We start from the raw sequence: 20,023 nt of genomic DNA, 5'->3' as shown, positions 1-20,023 counted from the left end.
CCGGGTCCTTTCTCCTGACTGCTGCTTCCTGGGGCCTAGCTGCAGACCCTCTATTACCCTAGACTCAGAAGAGCTGCCTCTGAACGCAGCTAGCCCAGCCCTCCTACTCCTAAGTACCCCTCCCCCGTGTCAATGATCAAATAAATGGGGGCAGGACAGCAGTTGGCTCTGCTCCGCCTCCCACCCCTGGCAGAGACCCTGCTCACCAGCCATGGGCAGTCTGGGACAAGCTCCCGCCTTCTGCCCAGCCTATAAAGCCACCCTTGGTGTCCTTGCCCACCCTTGATACCCAGAGTCGTCATGGCGGAGCTACCTGCCACAGAGATGCCAGGAGATGCTCTGTGTAGCGGGCGCTTCACCATCAGCACCCTGCTGGGGGGCGACGAGCCCCCACCGGCCGCCGGTGACAGCAGCCACCCCAGCCACCTGACACACGGCAGCACCTTGTACATGCGCACCTTCGGTTACAACACTATCGACGTGGTGCCTGCCTATGAACACTACGCTAACAGTGCTCTGCCGGGCGAGCCCCGGAAGGTGCGGCCCACCCTGGCTGACCTGCATTCGTTCCTCAAGGTAAGTACCAGTTGGGAGACTGGCCGCTTCCCAGCTGTGTGACTCTGTTCTGATTACCCAACACGTTCTGTCATCTGTGTTGGGAAGATGGCTAGGAATCTTCCTCCAGGATCAAGATATTCAAATGAACTAGGGGACGGCAGTGTCATGAAGCTCAGAGCACACGTAATCCTCATGGCCCAGGCACTGGTGACCCAAAGATAGCGTGACTGCTCATGCAAATGCAGTTGCACGCCCCTGGGAGAGACGGTGAGAGGGGAGCATGGTAGGCCCGCTCAGATGTCAGCCTGCTGGCTCTGCTCTCTGGGAAGCTGCTCAACCCAAAACCCTGTGACCTCACTTCCTCATTGACAGTGACTCGCTTAACTCTCTGCCTCAGAACAGCCCTCTGGAGGGGCCGAACAAGACCCCCCATTGAAGCAGGGATGCTGAGATGAGGCGCCGGGAAGAAAGGGCAGAAGGCCCCAGTGTGGGCTGCAGCCCCAGGGGTACAAACCAGACCTGTCATGCTGGGGTAGCGGCCTGGGTTCAAGTCCATCTGTACCAGAGACCCAGGGTGTGACCTGAGTCAAACCGCTTCACCTCCCAAGGGTCAAATAATCTGTCTCCCTTCTCAGACTGAGAACTTGTCAGTTCCCAGCCCTTGGCCCTAGAGGGGGAGGAGCCCTCTGAAGGCTCAGCTAGCCCTCTTTGGTGTCTTTCCTAGCTTCAAGCAACATTGTGTCTAGGACGCTGTCCAGGGACTTCCTGTGTGGCAAAGTGGGGCAGGGCTGAACACAGACACCCAGCCCCCAACTCCCATTTCCTGACTTCTGCTGGTCTTCCCTAGCAGGAGGGCAGCCACCTGCATGCTCTGGCCTTTGATGGACGGCCAGGCCGGGAGCTGACTGATGGACTTGTGGAGGATGAAGCCGGCACCAACAATGAGAAAAGCTCTGGGGAGCCTGTGCGCTTCGGCTGGGTCAAGGGGGTGATGGTGAGTGGGTGTGGACTGGAACTTGATGCCAAGAAAGGGTGGGGGTAGAGCCCCATTCAGCCCCAGCTTTGACTCTCAGATCCTGGTGGGCAGGTTAGGTGGGCTCAGTTTGGGCCTCTGTTTCCCCATGGTGATGGTGGTGACGGCATTCCAGGAGCAAAAGTGAGAAGAGGAAGCACCCACAGTCTGTTTAGGAGGACACTGCCAGGACTAGGGACTGAGAGAAGAAACACAGTGACCTCACAGTTGTGCTTGGTGAAGGCTTCCCAAACTTCTTGTGTGCTCTTGGCCAAGATCCAACCCTAGGAAGATCTCTGCTTAGATACTCACTAATCTCGTAGCCTTAGAAAGGCTTCTTAGCCACTCCCTGTCTCAGTTTCCTCACCTGTAAAATTGAGCATTAAATTAGTTTATAGCTGTGAAAATTCTTGGATCAACGCCTGCTAGGGAGTTATTAGAAGAAATTCCCCCATGGGGCCACCAGAGGGCAGCACGAACACACACATCTACACTCCCCTCCACAACTCACGACCATGCCCGGGACACAACCCAGGGTGCATCCTAACGGAGGCGTGTTTGCAGACGGTAAAGAATCAGGTGACCTTGACTTTGAAAGACTCTACAGCGTTCTATGAAGGGGATGGGATGAACCGTCGGAGAGAGCTTCAACCCTGCCCTGGGAGGCAGGAGGCAAACTTCTGATCCTAAATCCGCAAACCCACTGTGATCGTTTCTCCCTCAGAACCAGAGCTTTCGTTCACCCGTGGGGGTTCACAGCCAGGGTTGAACCAGGCACGTCCTGGTTTTCATCTCATCAGACAAGAACCCCAGAAACCTCATGTGTGAAGGAAACATGCCCCTACCTGGCCCTAGTACTTGGCAGAGCCAAAGTCCGCAGCAGGCCCTCCAACTCAGAATTTCAGCCCCAGTGATGGCCTGGGGCTATGTCTTCTATATGGGAACAATCTGGGCTTTGACTTCTACTCCATGTGGGTCGTTGCCAACACTTCCAGTATACCATGCCCTGGCCCGATAGCTGCCCAAGGCAATGGCTAGGACCTGGCAGACATAGGGTCTTGGGCTTGGAACAGGGTGAATGATGGGAAGGCTGAAGCCCATTCAAGGCCTCCATGGCAGGGGGGAGGAGGTGGGATGTAAACTGGTCCTCCCCTCCGGCTCCCAAGCCAGGCAGCCTCATCCTATGGTATGGAAAGCAACAGATGTATCAGGTGTCCCCGGGGCCTGGGAACAAGCCCTTGAGGTTTTGACCTTAGGCATCTCAGGAAACTTGTCACCCCACCTCCCTCCCAGATCCGATGCATGCTCAACATCTGGGGTGTGATCCTCTACCTGCGGCTCCCCTGGATCACGGCGCAGGCGGGCATTGGTGAGTGCCGCGTCCTGGAGGAGAAAGAAAAGCACTTGAGTTCCTGGGCAAGGCCCCTGGGGTTGTAGAGACAGCGGGCTAGGCCTTCTCCTTCCCAGCACACTCTCAGATGGCAGCAGCCACAGGGGAGGGTGGGGCTGGAGAGACCATTGACTGTAGAGTCACCAGTTTCAGGGCTCCTTGGTGTGTCTCTCGATCCCACTGAGCCAACGCCTGTCTCAGAGTATTTGTGCTCGGAACTGGGATTCTAGAAGACCCGGGTTCAGATGCTGGTACAAGCTAGGTAGCCTTGTGGAGGTTCCTAACACTCTCCTGAGAAAAGTGGGTCGGATAATTGTACCTGCCTTATAGAGCCATTGAGTGTACAAGGCTCAGGAGAACGGCCTTTGCTACCTAAAGATGCTGGCAACTATTTTGCTTTGATTTTTGTTGACAAAGGTGGATACCTTCCCTTCCATGCCTGGACATTATTCACACATTGGTGCATGAACTTCCCACTTAGCTCAGGAGGTAGATAGACCCGCTTTAACTTCATCTGGGGAAGTGCGCAGGCACGCGCACGCATGTGCACGCGCACACACACACATGTTTGTATTTGAATGTGCAGATGCCAGAGAATAACCTCAGGCGTCCACCTCAGGAACCACCCCCCTCCTTTGGGACGGGTCTTTCGTTGGTGCGGATCCCACTCATTAGGTAGGCTGGTCGGCAAGCCCAGGATCCCTCCCAATACTGCGCTCACAGATGCATGCCACCATACCTAGGATTTTTGTCTGGGTTGTGGAGGGTTTGTGCTTACTGAGTGCTTAGCTACCACCTCCCAGCTGCCGTAGCTCTTGGTTTTCATTTTGAGACAGAAGTCATGTATATCCCAGGTCTCAAACTCAGAACATAACTAAGGAGAACCTTAGATTTCTAGCTGCCACATCCCAAGTGCTAGGATTAAAAGTGTGTGCCATCAGACCTGGGTTACGTGGCGCTAGGACTTGAACCCAGGACTCCCAACCTAGCTACATCCCAGTCCTTATTACTATTTTGTTTGTTTGTTTGTTGTTTTCTGAGACAAGGTTTCTCTGTGTACCCCTAGCTGTCCTAGAACTTGCTCAGTAGACCAGGCTGGCCTCAAATTCACAGAGATCCGCCTGCCTCTGCCTCCTGAGAGCTGGGATTAAAGGTGTGCGCCACCACACCCAGGTGTTACTACTGTTTTTGATTTGGGGGTTTTTGTAAGGGGGTTGTTGTTTGAAGCAGGGTCTTTCTATGTAAACTTGGTTGTTCTAGAACTCTCTCTATAGACCAGGCTGACTTAGATTTCCTAGAGAACTGCCTGCTTCTGCCTCCTGAGTACTGGGATTAAAGATGTATTGCCAGGCGCAGCTCCTTGTTTCTGTTTTGACACAGGGTCTTTCTCTGTATTGCCCAGGCTGGTTTTGAACTCTCCACCTCCAAATGCTGGGGTGACAAGGCTGCACCTCAGCCTTTGGCTGAGACCCATTGTTTTCTCAGGCTCAGAAGGAAAGGGACTCGGGTCACATGGGAACCTGGGGGGCTGACTCGGGTTTCTCCAGGGAGTCTCACCTGAGAAATGTGTTCATTGAGTTTTGGGGTGTTCGCATTCTCCCCCACACAGTGCTCACCTGGCTCATCATCCTGCTGTCGGTCATGGTGACATCCATCACAGGCCTTTCCATCTCGGCCATCTCCACGAATGGCAAGGTCAAGTCAGGTGCGTTCTCTCTGGAGTAATCTTCACTTGGACTCTCTGCTTTTGCTCTGGATCTCTGAGCTGCCACCTCACCCCGGGTGTACCCCATAATGCCCACATGGCTCCAGATGGGACCTTGTGGGAGCTTTCTCCTTCTCAAGATGGTCTCAGTTGCCTGCCCTGTGGCCCTTGGTCCTGCCTGCCCCTTGCAGCACACTGTTCTTTCTCTGGCTCCCTGCTCTGACCCTGCTAGGTGGCACCTACTTCCTTATCTCCCGGAGTCTGGGCCCAGAGCTGGGGGGCTCCATTGGCCTCATCTTCGCCTTTGCCAATGCTGTGGGTACGGCCATGCACACTGTGGGCTTTGCGGAGACCGTCCGGGATCTGCTTCAGGTGAGGGGCCAGGCCTGGGGCAGAGGGAGCTTCCCCATACTGCTTCTCACAGTGGACCAGGTCTTCCTTCTCCTGCCTAATCCTACCTACCATTGACCAAAGTTATGTCTGATCACTTTGGGTGACAATAAAATTCTCATTAACTACAGACCATGCCCATAAGACCCCTTTTAGGATTCATGTTGTCCAGGCCCATGCAGTAGCCCTTGGGGTAGGGAACATCATCTAATGGTATGCTCTAAGTAAAGTCGGGCGGGGGGGGGGGGTCTGGAGGAGTACCGGTGAAGACAGGACAGACACTCGCCTGCTCCCCCCAGGAGTATGGCACACCCATTGTAGACCCCATCAACGACATCCGTATCATCGGCGTGGTCACTGTCACCGTGCTGCTGGCCATCTCGCTGGCTGGAATGGAGTGGGAGTCCAAGGTGAGGAGGATGTGATGGGCATGAGAGGATGGGTCTGGGTCTGGCTTTGCCCCTTCTTAGTGTATCAGCTAGGACTGCAGTGTTGCTGCTAGGACAAATAGACCCCGAGACAGACCTCGTTCTGTCTCCTGTAACCATCCAAAGAGTGTGGCGTAGGGCCAGCCTGCTGGTTTCCACAGCGGTGGGGAGAGGCATGCAGATTCCTTCCATCCTGTGACCTCTCCATCCCTGAGTGTGGCCCTTAGTTGTCTGGTCCACGCTGGCTACCACCATCCTGTCTGTGATCCAGGCAGAGGGAAGGGGAAGGGCAAAAGGAAAAGGAAGGAACTCCCTGCCCCATACTTTTAGGCTCAAGCCAGAAGTTGAACATATCACTCCTGCTCACACCCATTGGCCAGAACCTGGCCTTGTAGCTGTACGTAGCTGCAAGGGAGGCAGGAAAATGTGCTCTTCGATCCTGCTAACTCCTGTGTCCATGTATCCAGCCAAACGTCAGCAGTTTCATACATGAGAAGAATTGCTGGGTTACAGCCAGCAGGATGGACCAGAAGGGAGCCTTCAGTCTGGGAGGGGTGTGAGCCTGATGTTTCTCTTCTCCGTGTTGCTTACTGGCCTCCTGGCTCAGGTTGTTCTGTGGTTAACTCACCCTTCTGAGTGTCTGCAGCTGGGAGATGCTGCTCCAGGCCCCCTAGCCTGATCCCACCATAGCCTGTTTCTAATCTCAGACTATCCTGCTCACTGCCATGTCCCTGACGCTTCACTGTCTGACTGAGATGAAGAAATAGTTTTGTGATTAGAATGAGGGGCCGTGGCAGGCCCCTGAAGGCCGGAGCATCTGACCTTCAGTGTCCTTTTCTCCAGGCCCAGGTGCTATTCTTTCTTGTCATCATGGTCTCCTTTGCCAACTATCTGGTGGGGACACTGATCCCAGCATCTGAAGACAAGGCCTCCAAAGGCTTCTACAGCTACCACGGTATGTGAGGTCAGGAGCCCTGACAGTGGTTCTGTGGATGGGGACAGTTGGTCTGTGCATCTGACTCATTAAATGGACGCAAGGGGCTGGGATCTTCTTCTCCCAGGGCCAGAGTCTTTGGGGAGCCGATTGCTGGTTCGACGGGGCCCAGCTAGGTGACCAAACCCTCTGGGTGGCTCTGACTTGGGCATTGGTTTTCCAGGGGACATTTTTGTTCAGAACTTAGTGCCTGACTGGAGAGGCATTGATGGCAGCTTCTTTGGGATGTTCTCCATCTTCTTCCCTTCGGCCACGGGCATTCTGGCAGGAGCCAATATCTCCGGGGACCTAAAGGTGAGCGGAGCCCCATCCTTACTGTCCGGTACCACAGAGGACATGCATCCCTGAACCCTGCCATCATTCCCAGGACCCCAGCTCTGCCCTGAAGACTAATTTACTCATGACAGGCCTTTAACTAAGAGACCTAGTATGTCCTGTTCTTGTTACTCTGCAAAGTTCTGTGCCCCTTGCAAATCTCTCCTGCAACAGCTTTCCCAGGTCTTCCATCCTGCACGGTGTGTTCCCAGTGTAAGGTGTCAGCCAGTGTCTGTCTCCATTTCCTGCTTAGAGTCAGACACAAGCTAGGCATTCAGTGTGTTTGTTGACTGAATGACGGCAAAGTGAACTTAAAGCGGCAGAGCAAAGAGCTGTGCATTGAGACAATGGGAGGGCTTTTGCAACTCAGAGCTGACTCTGACCTTGGTCTCCTTCTCCTTGGAGGTATTCCCCAAGTCATGCTTCTCACAGAATTAAGAACTGGGCAAGTGAGGCATGGTGACTCAGGCCCAGAATCCCAGCCTTCCTAAAGCTGAGGCAGGAGGATCAGGAAAATTGAAGATTATTCTTGCCTACACAATGAATTCAGAGCCAGTCTGACCAAAAACCAAACCAAAACCAAGAGCAAGTAAGCACAGTTGTTCTTGAAGACAACAGAGAAAGCAGCCTGCCCAGCTGGCTAGGCCTGGATCTCCCAGTGAGGCCAGGGGACCAGAATGCTTGCTTATCCCACTGTCCTCACGAGAGCGGCTGCAAGATGCCTGGGGTGCCTACCCTTGGAAGTACCTACCCTCCTCAGGGGTGCCTACCCGCAGGTCATCCTTAGGCCTGGTCTGTGTTTAGACAGCCTGAATCCTCTAAAGCCCCATTAACTGTCACTGTCACCAAACCTGCGTCCCCATTTATTCAGTATCAGAGCCAGCATGTCTCTCAGATCAGGATGGGGTGGCACCTTTGTTCTGTCCTCTGTCCTTAGGCCTTAAGTTGACCTTTGAACACGGCTCTGCCCTTCCTGTGGGTTTGAACTCAGCAGCAGAGCTCCCCCATGAGACTCCGGGGAGTCTTTGTAAGCCTCAGTTTCCCCAGCTGTTAGACTAGTAGATCAGGGGTAGATGCAGAGAGCTGGCTTAGAACAGGGACTGCTCACGTGGGGAGCTGGCCATCGTCTCAGCACGCCAAGCATAGAGAGGTCAGGGGCTGGCCATCGCCTCACAACTGCGAGGAGCCTTGCAATAGAAGCTTGTAGACTTGAGAGCTATTGATTAAACAGCTATTTATGCTTAAAATTATCACTGTGTGTATGTTCGTATGTGGGAGGTGTGCACACATGAGTGCAAGTGTGTACATGCCACAGCACACATGCAGAGGTCAGGGGATAACTTGCGAGGATTTGTTCTCCTTCTCCATCATGAGGTCTGGGACTCCAACTCATATCATTAGGTCTGTACAAGCACTTCTACCACTGAGCTGTACCGGTGACCCCATTTTATGAACCTTCACGTATCTTATATGTATATGAAGTGTGTGCATGTGTGTGTGTGCATGCACTCACATGTGTAAGCTTAAACGTGCACATACAAGGTGCATGTAATGTATTCAGAGCATGCCCTTGAGTGTTGCTCTTTCTCTCCAACCTGCTGGAGACAGGGTTTATTCATTGCCCACCCTTGCACACGTGGGGCTAGCTGCCCACCCTTGCACACGCAGGGCTAGCTGCCCACCCTTGCACACACAAGGCTAGCTGGCTCAGGAGCTGGAGATTCTCCTGGCCCTACCTCCTATCTGGCCTTGGGAGTCCTAGGATCACAGATGAGCGCTGCTGTACCAAGCTCTGTGTGGAGATCTGAGCTTGTGTGCTCGTGCCTGTACCACATGGCTGCGCTGGCCAGGCATGTGGTTTGCAGGACATGCTCCCCATCTATGCTTTCCGTTTATGAGCCCTTGCTACATAGATGGGGAAACTGAGTCTCCAAGGTGTTGAAGGGTCTCTCCCAGAGCCCACAGCTAGGAAGGGGTGGGCCTGACTTGTGAGCCAGCCTCCGGATGTCTGACCAAGACAGGGATGGCAAGTGGAGGCTGAGGGCTAGGTGCTCCTCCTATGGCTACGAAGTCCCACAAACCAGGGCCCTCTCCCAGCACAGAAGACTGGAAACCTCAGTGAAGGTACTGACGACATGACTATACCCTCTAAAGGTCTGAGGATGAGTCCTTCCTAGCTTGGTCCTAGCTGTGGGATCCTGACAAGGCCACCCTGAACCAGAGCTTGCCATTTTAGTCTGCGTCAGTCTAGTGATGGGTGACATCTCTGTCCCTTCCTCTTCTAATACGACACCAGTCATCACTTGCGGCTCACTCTAACCCAGCTTGTACCAGGACCAGCTCTGCTTGGCTCCTGATACCATGACTAGGGGCAGGGAGGGAATGAAGAAAGGACAGATAAGGACACATGTACAGGCAAGCCGGGGTCTGGTGGGGTCTCCAGCGGAGGGTACCTTCTACTAGTAAGGATCATAGGATCCCCTGACAGAGACCCCAACCAATTCAAATCTCTGCACACTGCAGCTTCCTTCCACTCTGGGCCTCTGCTCTCGTTCTCGCCAGCTCGCCTGCCTCCCCACCCACCCCACATAGCGACCTATCTATTGGGGAGGTTTGCAGACAATTAGTTCGTGGCAGACGTGACCTTCCCCGTGGGTGGGGTCTGTGTCTCCCGGGGGGGGGAGCAGTTATTGCCTCTCCACAGACTACTGTAGAAAAGTAGCCTGTGCCACCGCTCAGGTTCCAGCTCCTGGAGTCAGGCTGTGGGAGTGTGGGTCAGCAGTGAGGGCGGGCTCCAGAGGTTGTGCCCTCCTCACACCCTGCTCCCCGTGCTTCCTCACTAGCTGGGTGGGATTGCATAGGCCGTCTCAAAAGACGTTCAGTTGGAGAAAGTGCCTAGGAGGAGGCTATGACCTGTGTGGGGGTGGATGGTGTAGGGGTGGGGGGTAAGAAGTGTCATTATTACTGGGAAAAGTCTCTTTCTTGGAGCAGGAGAATGTTTGGAGCATGTCTTCTGTCTCCTTATTGCTGGAGAGCCAGACACATTAATCAGCTAGTGGTGATTTCCCATGACTCAGTGAGGTGAACACGGTCCAGGGCTGGCTGAATGATTCATCAATTTCCAGCTGTAGCTGACTCCTGCCGCTGCTCACAGATGAGCCTGAGGTGGAGAACCAGGCACAGGTCTCCCTGCTCCTCCCGGACCCACAGTGAACCTTGCCAAGGGTCCCCTGCGGGTTGGATATTGAGCCGATGAGGTTTCACGTCTTTATCCGTTTCAACCCTGGGGCCACGGGGTGATGGCTGTCTTGTTGGTCCTCAGTCATGGGCCCTCTTCTTCCAGGACTCGACAGGTTCTAAGGGCCCAAGCTTAGGTTCTGTTGCCCACCCTGGCTTCTGCCAAGGCACCGAGGCCCAAAGGAATGCCCCAGGATGACTGACAATACCATGCCTTCCCACAGGACCCGGCTGTAGCCATCCCCAAGGGAACACTCATGGCCATTTTCTGGACCACCATCTCCTACCTTGCCATCTCGGCTACCATTGGTGAGTAGCCAGCAGAGCACGGATGGTGGGAAAGAGAAAAGAGGACCTGCTCTGTAGTAAGGCTGAAGGGGGCTGCTGTGTGGGGCTGGCTTCTAACAGAGGGAGCTAGGCAGCGAGGCCCTTGAGCCCTGGTCCTGGGGCTTCTGTCCCCTCTACAGTGACAGAGCGCCTTCATGGTGAGGGAAGCCAGACCAGGGAAACAACCTCCTTGAGTCGTGAGGTGCTCTTGCTTCCAGCACTCACCTCTGAGGCAAGCTGCACAGGTGGCCAGGGGACTTGGTCTTTTCTATAGGCACCAGGGGCTCAAGAGCCAGGTCTCTGCTTTAAGGACATTGGGCACGTCCCTACCTGGGTTTAGAGGGGGCAACAACAACAAGAGAACTGCCTTGCTCAGATTGTCAGGTACAACAAAAGACATCCATGCTTGCCGCTGCCATTAATACTGTCACGGGATAAAGTAGGAGCTGGCCTGTTCACAGTGTCTCCTCCTTGGCAGAGGTGGCTGGCCTTGGGGGATGAAAGAGGAGGGTAAAGCAAAGGACAGAAGGGAAGAAAAGACACACATGCACACACAAGCACACACACACACACACACACCCCTCAACCCACACCTTTTTCCTCTCAGGCTCCTGTGTGGTGAGAGATGCCTCTGGGGACCTGAATGACACAGTGACTCCAGGCCCAGGCACCTGCGAAGGGCTGGCCTGCGGCTACGGCTGGAACTTCACCGACTGCGCCCAGCGGCACAGCTGCCGCTATGGCCTCATTAACTACTACCAGGTACAAGTGGTGGGCCTGGCTGAAGGACACTCGAGGCTAGAGGAGACTGCGGGAAGTTATTGCCCAGTCTTGGGGAAGGGCTTCCTGCCCAGGTAGGGCTCTCGTCCCTACCTCCTGCCTATGAGTAGGTCTCGGGTCCCTGCTGGGTGTTCGATGTCAGGACCACAGCCTGCTGCGGGGAAGGGGTACACAGTAGGGTTTCTAGGTCAGCCTCCTACCATTCCCACAGACCATGAGCATGGTGTCCGCCTTCGCACCCCTGATCACAGCCGGTATCTTTGGGGCCACCCTGTCCTCTGCCTTGGCATGTCTTGTCTCTGCTGCCAAAGTCTTCCAGGTAAGGCTACAGAAAGAGGCCCCTGGGAGTAGCGGGTTAGGACGACTGGCGAACACCGAGTAGACAGATTCCTAGGCTGCTGTGAAGCCTCAGGGTGTCATGTGATATAGATCTGGGTAGAGGGAAAGGGACAGGCTAGCAAACTCTTAAAGGAAACAGCCCTGTCTCCAGGTGAGGAGACGGCTGGGTTTTTCCCGGTTCCCACCAATAGAAACCTGCAGAGGTCAGAGAGTGGGCCACACCACGTCAGGAGCGCAGGTGGCCCAGGGAAGGGGAACGGGACAGGTCCCAGCCAGGGCTTGAGTGTGATATACTGTCCACAGTGCCTTTGCCAAGACCAGCTGTACCCACTGATTGGCTTCTTTGGCAAAGGCTATGGCAAGAACAAGGAGCCTGTGCGTGGCTACCTGCTGGCGTACATCATCGCGGTGGCCTTCATAATCATTGGTAAGAGGCTCCTTCCCCAGGCTTCTGTGAAGGTTCTAGGATTCGCTCCTATTAACCTTGGTGTCACTGGGCACTCTGTGAATAGCACTTGATTGGTGGTGGGAATGGAACTAACTAGGGCCATGCACATACTGAACGCTTGCTTTACCACCAAGGCACATCCCAGCTCCACTGAGTAACTCTTGAGTGGGTGAAAGGCCTGCCTGGAGGGCCTTTGGAAAAGCCTTGTGATCCTTTCCCACCTCCAGAGAGGGTGGCCATGAAGCTACTCCAGGTAGTGGGCCATTATACAGTTAGAGGGGACCTTCTCTGCCTTTCTTGCCTCTGCATTCCAGTGTCCTGACAGCTGGGACATCATCCCACCCCCAGGATAGCTGTGGAGATGAGCCAAGCGGATATAACTGGCTAGTTCAACCAAACCTTTGCAGATGCATAAATTAGACAAAGCCAGCCAGCCTCTCACCCAGCCTCAGGACTCACCCCAGGAGAAAGTGCCCAGATAACAGTTAGGTTGACTGGCGTCCGCTGGCTTTGCCCCGTACCTGCTGTGTGGCTGTGGATAAGTCATTTCTCTGAGTCACAGTTTGCTCATCTGTAGAGTAGGGGGCAAGAGTGCATAGCTCGTGAGCCACAGATGCGCAGAAAGCCAGCCTGTGTGTGGCAGCACAACTCCCACAGATACACATACCCAACATAGCCTGGCTAACTCAGCCAAGGAAACAATTCGTTGAAGGGGGAAAAGTGACGACACCACGACATGCCATCCGCTGCCCCACTCCCTATGCAGAAGTGGGGGCATAGAGGCTGTGGAGGCCCCACTCAAAGACACCTTCCTACTACAGCCAGATCCCTGCTGCTCAGGCTGGCTCCATCAGGCACCCACCCATAAGATTTGCCCTAATAGTCTGGTTGCTGCCACCCAAGGGAAGATTCTAGACACTAGATCCCGCATGTATGAAGAGGTTTCTCTCCCAGGGGACAGAGAAGTCTAGTCAACTGGCTGTAGCAAAATCAGAGTTACAAAGTAGCCACTGGCTGTAGCAAAATCAGAGTTACGAAGTAGCGATGAAAGAATGTTCTGCTGGCAGTCCCCACAGCATGAGGAACTGTCTTAAAGGGTTGCAGCATTAGGAAGGCTGAGACCACTCTCAGGGGTCCTGGCTCACCTTGACAAATGTATTCCTTATATTAATTTGTGGTCCAAAAGTATCATAGTCACTGCCCTTGGTCAGTAGCCTGGCAGAGTCTGTCCCCACTGCCTTCTTCCTTCTTCTAAAGATTTTTTATTACATCTGCTATCTTGGGAGGGGGCATATGTGAGGGTCAGTAGACGACTTACAGGGGTTCCCTCCTTCCACCCCATGGGTTCCAAAGCTCTAACTCAGGCCAGCTTGGCGGCAAGGATCTTTACCAGCTGAGTGATCTTGCCAGTTCCCTCGGTTCCCTAAGACGCTGACCCTTTAAACTTCATGGGGAAAGGACTCGCTGCCCAGATGAGAAAGTTGAGCTGACTGAGTAGCAAGGCCTGGCTGTGCCAGGGGCTACCCTACGGGCTTAGGTGCCAGTCAGCTCCTGTGGTGGAGCCCAACATGCTGCCCCTCTCTCCCTGGGTTTTTGAAGCTGAGCTCAACACCATTGCCCCCATCATATCCAACTTCTTCCTCTGCTCCTATGCCCTCATCAACTTCAGCTGCTTCCACGCCTCCATCACCAACTCACCAGGTAAGCAGACTCTCCCCCACCACAGAAAGAGGTGCAGAGGGGCGGGGGGGGGGACGGGAGGGTAGGGGATGCAGGTGAGCTGACCAAAGCAACCTTAATTTAAAACTACATGAAGGAAATGTCTGTACCCCCAACAAAGCCAGCCATCCTTTGCCAAACACAGTGCATCCTTTACAGGCCACGGAAATTTTTTTAGTTCCACTCTTCGCCAGTTTCTTCCAAGTCAGAAGCCTGATTCCCCAGAAAGGGATGAATTTCCCAGTCCCAGAAGGTGCAGGCATTTGTTCACGGCTCACCTCTAGGGGGCGCTGTTCAGACTGTAGCCATTAAATTTCACAGATTTCTGGGCTGTTACTAAAGCCGTCTAGCAAATGGCAGTAAAGAGCATAGAGGAAGAGTTTGGCTAGTGACTCCCAGATCTTCAACGGGCCTGTTAATCCAACACTTCCCATACAGACCGCAATGTGCCCGGCACACTCAGACATGTGCCATGGTATAATGCTCACTAGCGGTAGCCCTAACCTGGCACAAAGTCAGCCAGACTCAAGCCTCCCTCCATCTTCTTAATTCCCTGGGCTCCACAGAACCTTTGGGAGCTGGTACTGTTGCTGATGTTGGGGCTATGTTTGGCCAGGGCCAGTTGTTCCCTTCCTGGTATAGCTTGCCACCATGGTGAAACAAATGCCCTGCAGGCCAGACTGTGGTTCACTCTGGAGCCTCCCCAGCCCACCCCTGGAGTCAAGACTGGTGGGGGCTCTAGGAATTCCCGGCTAGTGGGTACAGGCCAGGACGGCAGCATGGGCGTGGCTGCAGCTCTGGGAAGGAGAAGGCCCTGAGCACGGCAGATGCACTGACCTTACCCCTGCCCAGGATGGAGACCCTCCTTCCAATACTACAGCAAGTGGGCAGCGCTGTTCGGGGCAGTGATCTCAGTGGTCATCATGTTCCTGCTTACCTGGTGGGCGGCTCTCATTGCCATCGGCGTCGTCCTCTTTCTCCTGCTCTATGTGATCTACAAGAAGCCAGGTGTGTGGCCGTGGTTCCCCGGGGGGCTCAGCTCCCTACCTGGGCAGCCGTGCAGCCAGGCCGGTCCCTCATCCCAGCTGGAGCCTTGCCCTTAAATGGGACTTGGGCTGGCCTCCACCTGAGCCTTCCTGAGCCAGGGGCTCAAAGGAACATGCCCACTAGAGGCCAGACCCCTGTCAGATTCCTAGAGGGGCTTACCTGCTAGTATGTCCATCCAGGCCAGGGTGGCCAAGGGGGGCTGTGTGAGGGTGGGCACTGAGAAAGATGGTCTACCTGCATGTAGCTGACTTCGGTCTGAGGGAGATAACCCTGGAACTCTACATCTGAGCCTGGCCTTTTGGGTCCTCTTGGAGGACCATTTTTGAGTGGGAGTTTAAGACTTTGCTACAACCTTGAACCAGGGGACCACATGAGGCACTTGACTCTAGACCTGCATGTAATAGATAGAGCTGCCAGCTGTCCATCTGTCTGTGGCCTTGCTCCTAACATGCTCTGGGCCTAAGAAAGGTAGACATTCCCTTGTCCCCCATCTGGCTGGTTGCTTCCTGCAGTTTTGAGTCTTGCTGTCTCCTTTCTGCCCTCAGAGGTGAACTGGGGCTCCTCGGTGCAGGCTCACTCCTACAACCTCGCCCTGAGCTACAACATGGGCCTCAATGAGGTGGAAGACCACATCAAAAACTACCGGTGAGCAAGGCTTCTGGGCCTCCTGGGAGGCGGGAGCTAGCTGTGTTCCTCTGCTCTGGTAGATCCAGGATGGTAGGAGCCCCGAGATGACCACTGGACAGCTAGGCTTGGCACTACCTGATAGGGACAAAGAAAGGAAGAGGTCCTCGTGTCTCTGTTTCCACAGTGGAAGCCGCTCTGCCGTCAGGGTCACTTGGTGCAATTCCCATGACACAATCCTGGGATGCCAGCAGTGATCAGCCTGGTTATCCAATGGCGACGGGGGTTGTTCATCTTCCTCCCACTTGACCGTACTATAATCCTATTTATTCATGCCGTACCTCCTGTGACCCAGACACTCATGACAAACCTTGGAGACCTTAGACACAGGCAAGGACAAACGAGGTTTGGAGATGTTAACTATCCCTGTTTGCCCAGCTGGTAAATGAACCATCGAGTCTGGCTGTGATTGGCAGGGCTGCTTAATGGCAGGCCTGTGTTGCCTCTCAACACAAAGGTTCAGGCTTCTGGCCAAGGTACAGTGAGTTTGTCAACAATGGCTTCCTTGTGACTCATCTCTACTCTGCTTTTGCCACGCTGGGCTTAGCAGGGCAAAGGAAGTCTGATGGTTGCCGAGTCTGATGGCCTGAGCAAGAAGGACAAGGAGACTTAGTCTCATGACGTCAAAAACACCTGAAAGACCCCTTGAGTCACAGCTGGGAAAAATGTGTTCCCGGTGCACACAGTCTCACCCTGGGCCATCAGGATTCAGGAGTGCAGGGGCACCTACCTTTAGCATGAAAGCCCTAAGGGCTCTCTCCTGATGCCTCATGCCATGTCCCCTCTTTTCCTAGCCCCCAGTGCCTGGTGCTCACGGGACCCCCCAACTTCCGCCCGGCGCTGGTGGACTTTGTGAGCACATTTACCCAGAACCTAAGTCTGATGATCTGTGGCCATGTGCTCATTGTGAGTGTTTGGGGTGGGGGTGAGGGGTGGTGAGGGTTGGGAGGGACATTGGTACCCTGGTTTAGAGTTGGGAGTGAGACGGGGATGGGGGAGACAGGGGACAGGGGACTGGACCTGGATTAATGTCTGCCAAGGGACAGGAGGGGCAGGGCAAGTGGAGCCAGCAAGTCTGGCCAGGCCCCTCTTTCAGGACATAGTCTTGTGAAGCCCAGGCTGGTTCAAGTTCACTGTGTAGCTGAGGCTGGCTTTACCTTTACCCAAGAGTCACTTCCTCTAGTTTCCCTTCCTCTTTTCCTTCCCCGCCCCCTACTCTAACCAAGAACACCTCTAGGCGCTTCTGAGTCTCAGGGGAGCCTCTAGGACAGGAGAAAGCCTGAGTCAGGCCCTGATACCACCTGTCCCTCACCCACAGGGACCCCGAAAGCAGAGAGTGCCCGAGCTGCAGCACATGGCCAGTGGGCACACCAAGTGGCTGAACAAGAGGAAGATCAAAGCCTTCTACTCCGATGTCATTGCTGAGGACCTCCGAAGTGGGGTCCAGGCTCTTATGCAGGTGCCCTGGCCAGGCTTCCTACAGGACTTATTTAGAGAGGCAGCTGGCAAGGCAGGACGTTCGAGTCTAGTTTAAGCTTCAATGGCTGCAGCCGGAGTCCCCCACTTGCTTGTCTCAAGCTCTGCTGGTTCAAGAATGCCCAGGACCCCTGGGAACCTGTGGGGACTCTGTGGCTTTACCCAGATCTGGTTTCTGTTTTGTTTTATTTCATTTTAGTTAAATTTAGTTTAGTTTTAGTTTTTTGCAGTACTGGGATTGGGTCCAGGGTCTCAATGCATATTAGGTAGTAGCTCTACCATTGAACTCTATCCCCAGAGCCCTTTTTGCTTAAAAGATAGTGTTTGAGACTGAGGCTCACTAAACTGTCCAGGCTGGTCTTGAACTCACTCTGCAGCCCAAGCTGGTTGGGGCTTGCAATCTTGCTGTTTCACCCTCCTAGGTAGCTAGAAGTACAGGCCCATGTGACTTGAACCCTTCCTCCCTTTAATTTGTCAGATATAACTTACATTTAGTATAATTGAAAACCATAAAGGGACACGTTTGTGTATGTGGACCCACACAGTGGTGTGTAACCATAAAGTGTCATGTGTGTATATATGGATCTACACAGTGGTGTGCAACCGTAAAGGGACACGTTTGTGTATGTGGACACACACAGCAGTGTGTAACCATAAAGGGACATGTTTGTGTATGTGGACTCACACCAGTGTATAACCATAAAGTGTCATGTGTGTGCATGTGGACACACACAGCGGTGTGTAACCATCTCTCAGATTAATGTTCCACCGGGCAATGGGTTTACTGCTCCACATTTCTGTGTGGAGCATCTGAGCATCCTTTTCAATGGTGTTAACTGTCTCTCAACATGAAAAAAAAACACACACAAAAATGTGTGAGGTCTCTTTTGAGGACAGGTTCAGAGAACACTTTAGATTTTAGAAGTAGATAGAGACAATGACATAGTGAAGTGCACACTTGCCCTTCTTCTTCTTCTTCTTCTTCTTCTTCTTCTTCTTCTTCTTCTTCTTCTTCTTCTTCTTCTTCTTCCTCTTCCTCTTCCTCTTCCTCTTCCTCCTCCTCCTCTTCCTTCTTCCTCCTCCTCCTCTTCCTTCTTCCTCCTCCTCCTTATTCGGTTCTGTGGGTTTCTGTTTAGTTTGAGACAAATAATTGCTATGCAGAGCACACAAACTTCTGACCCACATTCCTGATGAACCTGTTTCCTCAGGCTCACGCAAAGGCAAAGGTCCTCCTGCCTTAGCTTTTGGGGGTTGGGAGTGGGGGTGATAGGGTAGTGGTACTTGGGGAACCAGGTACAGTGCTAAACAAGTGCTCTACCACTGAGCAAACCCTTGTCTGCCTCAGCCTCCTGGTAGCTGGGACTAGAGGCTTGTATACCATGCCCAGCTTGATATCTATATATAGATATATGGATTTGCATTTATTTGTTTTGAATTGTATAATTTTAAATGATAAATTTCTTTTGGAGACAGGGTCTCACCGTGTAGCCCTGGCTAACTGGAACTGTCTATGTAGACCTCCAGGCGAGCCTCAAACTCATAGAGATCTATCTGTCTCTGCCTCTCTAGTGTTGGGTGTTAAAGGCATGAGCCACCATAGCCTACTCTAAAATGGTCAATTTGTTGTATTGATTTCACTCCAAATGTTTTAAAGAATCTGGGTGGGATGGGGGGTGGGGTGGGAGGGGGAGAAAGAGCCTGTTAGGATGTGAACTCCTATAATCCTCACACACTGAGACAGAGACTGGATAGGGGGAGGGAGGAAAAGAGAGAGGGAGGGGAGAGAGAGGATATATAGATCAGGTAGCCTGAGAGTCCTCTAACTTGGCACACTTTCTGGATGGACTAAACCCTGAGCCCCTGAAGCATGGGCGGCAGGGGTGGCTGGGATGAGCATGAGCCCCACCCTGGTCATTTGCCACAGCACAGAGCCCCTACTGATCCCAAGGCTTGAATACCATTCCATCTTCTGATTGACTCTCCACCCCTACCCGACAGGCCTCAGGGCTGGGAAGAATGAAGCCCAACATTCTGGTGCTTGGATTCAAGAAAAATTGGCAGTCTGCTCACCCAGCCACCATAGAGGACTACATTGGCATCCTGCAGTGAGTGAGCTCGAAGGTGCAGTCTGGGAGCTGTTGCCTCGGGCCCCTGGGGCTCCCTGGGCCTGGGGAAGCAGAGTAGTGGCTGTATAGACACCCGCGTCACTTGATGAAGGCTGAGGTGGAACCAGTGTCTACCCTTGGCCTTCACAGACACTGAAGTCAGCAGGCAACACGAAGAGTTGGGTGGACCGGGTGTGGGACTCTGGGGAGCAGTGGGGACTGGGACAAGCTGGAGAAAGCTCTGGACAGTTGTACCCCTCAGAATTCAGGCCCAGGGTTGCTGGGATGCTCAGCTTCCCAGGGTAGCTGCAAAGGGTGGTTGTTAAGCAAACATCCTTGAAGGCTCACAGTTGCTCTCAGGTGGGCTGGTAGCTGAGGTGAGGAACTAGGCCCAAGGACAGTGCCCGAAGTTTCAGGATTGACTCTAAGCCGCAGCCCCGCCAGCTCTTTCCTTTGCAGGTGTGAGGAATGCCTTTCCAGCACTGTACCACACAGAGGGAGAGTACCATCCAAACAAACACAAGGCTGAGCCTTAAGGCCCTGGAACCTACATCCGGGGTGCTGCTAACCCACTATGTGACTCAGCTGTCAGTCCAACTCCTTGACCCAATTATGACACAGGGTAGAAAATCTGGTCCCCAGGCTCCTTGCTGCTCCAGTGTCCAGAGATGTGCAACTGAAGGAGTCTAATGAGGGAGCTTAGCTGGGTGGGCCAGACTCTCAGGGAGGCCTTGGTATTGTCACGTGAGAGAGGCCATTCCTATGGGCACACCTATCCATTGGCTTATAGTCCCGGCCATATAGTCCTAGTGCTAGCTACTTGGTTGCTTACCATCTGACACAGGACAGGTTTTTCTGTGTGAAGTGGAGGTTAGAGTCCCCAAGCCCCACTACTGTGGCAGAGAAGTTTACAAAATCAACTGGTGGAAAGGAACGGGCGTGACATGAAGCAGGGCCCAACTCGGTTTCCCCAGGAGTGTCACAGATGACTCTCCAGTTCTGCCTGTATACTATACACACAGGGAAACTGAGGCCCACAGACCAACACTAGACATGGGGAGCCATGTCA

At 53.6% G+C, this 20,023-nt stretch overlaps 1 protein-coding gene across 6 annotated transcripts in view; it reads left to right on the top strand.

Moving 5' to 3' along the window:
* Positions 1-300: 300 nt before the first annotated feature.
* The window catches only part of Slc12a3 (solute carrier family 12 member 3), a 34,803-nt gene continuing 15,080 nt past the window's right edge, over positions 301-20,023 (top strand). For 3 of the 6 annotated variants that reach the window (XM_057753638.1, XM_057753636.1, XM_057753634.1), the window contains exons 1-18: positions 301-576; positions 1,409-1,552; positions 2,864-2,939; positions 4,570-4,665; positions 4,898-5,037; positions 5,355-5,465; positions 6,327-6,438; positions 6,641-6,771; positions 10,254-10,338; positions 10,964-11,118; positions 11,348-11,455; positions 11,779-11,902; positions 13,523-13,624; positions 14,495-14,650; positions 15,235-15,334; positions 16,168-16,279; positions 16,692-16,832; positions 18,848-18,954. In XM_057753638.1, the coding sequence (XP_057609621.1) occupies positions 301-576; positions 1,409-1,552; positions 2,864-2,939; positions 4,570-4,665; positions 4,898-5,037; positions 5,355-5,465; positions 6,327-6,438; positions 6,641-6,771; positions 10,254-10,338; positions 10,964-11,118; positions 11,348-11,455; positions 11,779-11,902; positions 13,523-13,624; positions 14,495-14,650; positions 15,235-15,334; positions 16,168-16,279; positions 16,692-16,832; positions 18,848-18,954 (2,276 nt within the window). Of the gene's footprint in view, positions 577-1,405; positions 1,553-2,863; positions 2,940-4,569; positions 4,666-4,897; positions 5,038-5,354; positions 5,466-6,326; positions 6,439-6,640; positions 6,772-10,253; positions 10,339-10,963; positions 11,119-11,347; positions 11,456-11,778; positions 11,903-13,522; positions 13,625-14,494; positions 14,651-15,234; positions 15,335-16,167; positions 16,280-16,691; positions 16,833-18,847; positions 18,955-20,023 lie in introns of all 6 variants that reach the window. The other 3 variants (XM_057753637.1, XM_057753635.1, XM_057753633.1) reach the window with 1 other exon arrangement.

Source organism: Chionomys nivalis, chromosome 21, assembly GCF_950005125.1.
Source record: "Chionomys nivalis chromosome 21, mChiNiv1.1, whole genome shotgun sequence".
Classification (NCBI taxonomy): domain Eukaryota; kingdom Metazoa; phylum Chordata; class Mammalia; order Rodentia; family Cricetidae; genus Chionomys; species Chionomys nivalis.
The sequence above is the reverse complement of the archived record's forward strand: the minus strand, read 5'-3'. Positions and strand labels throughout refer to the sequence as shown.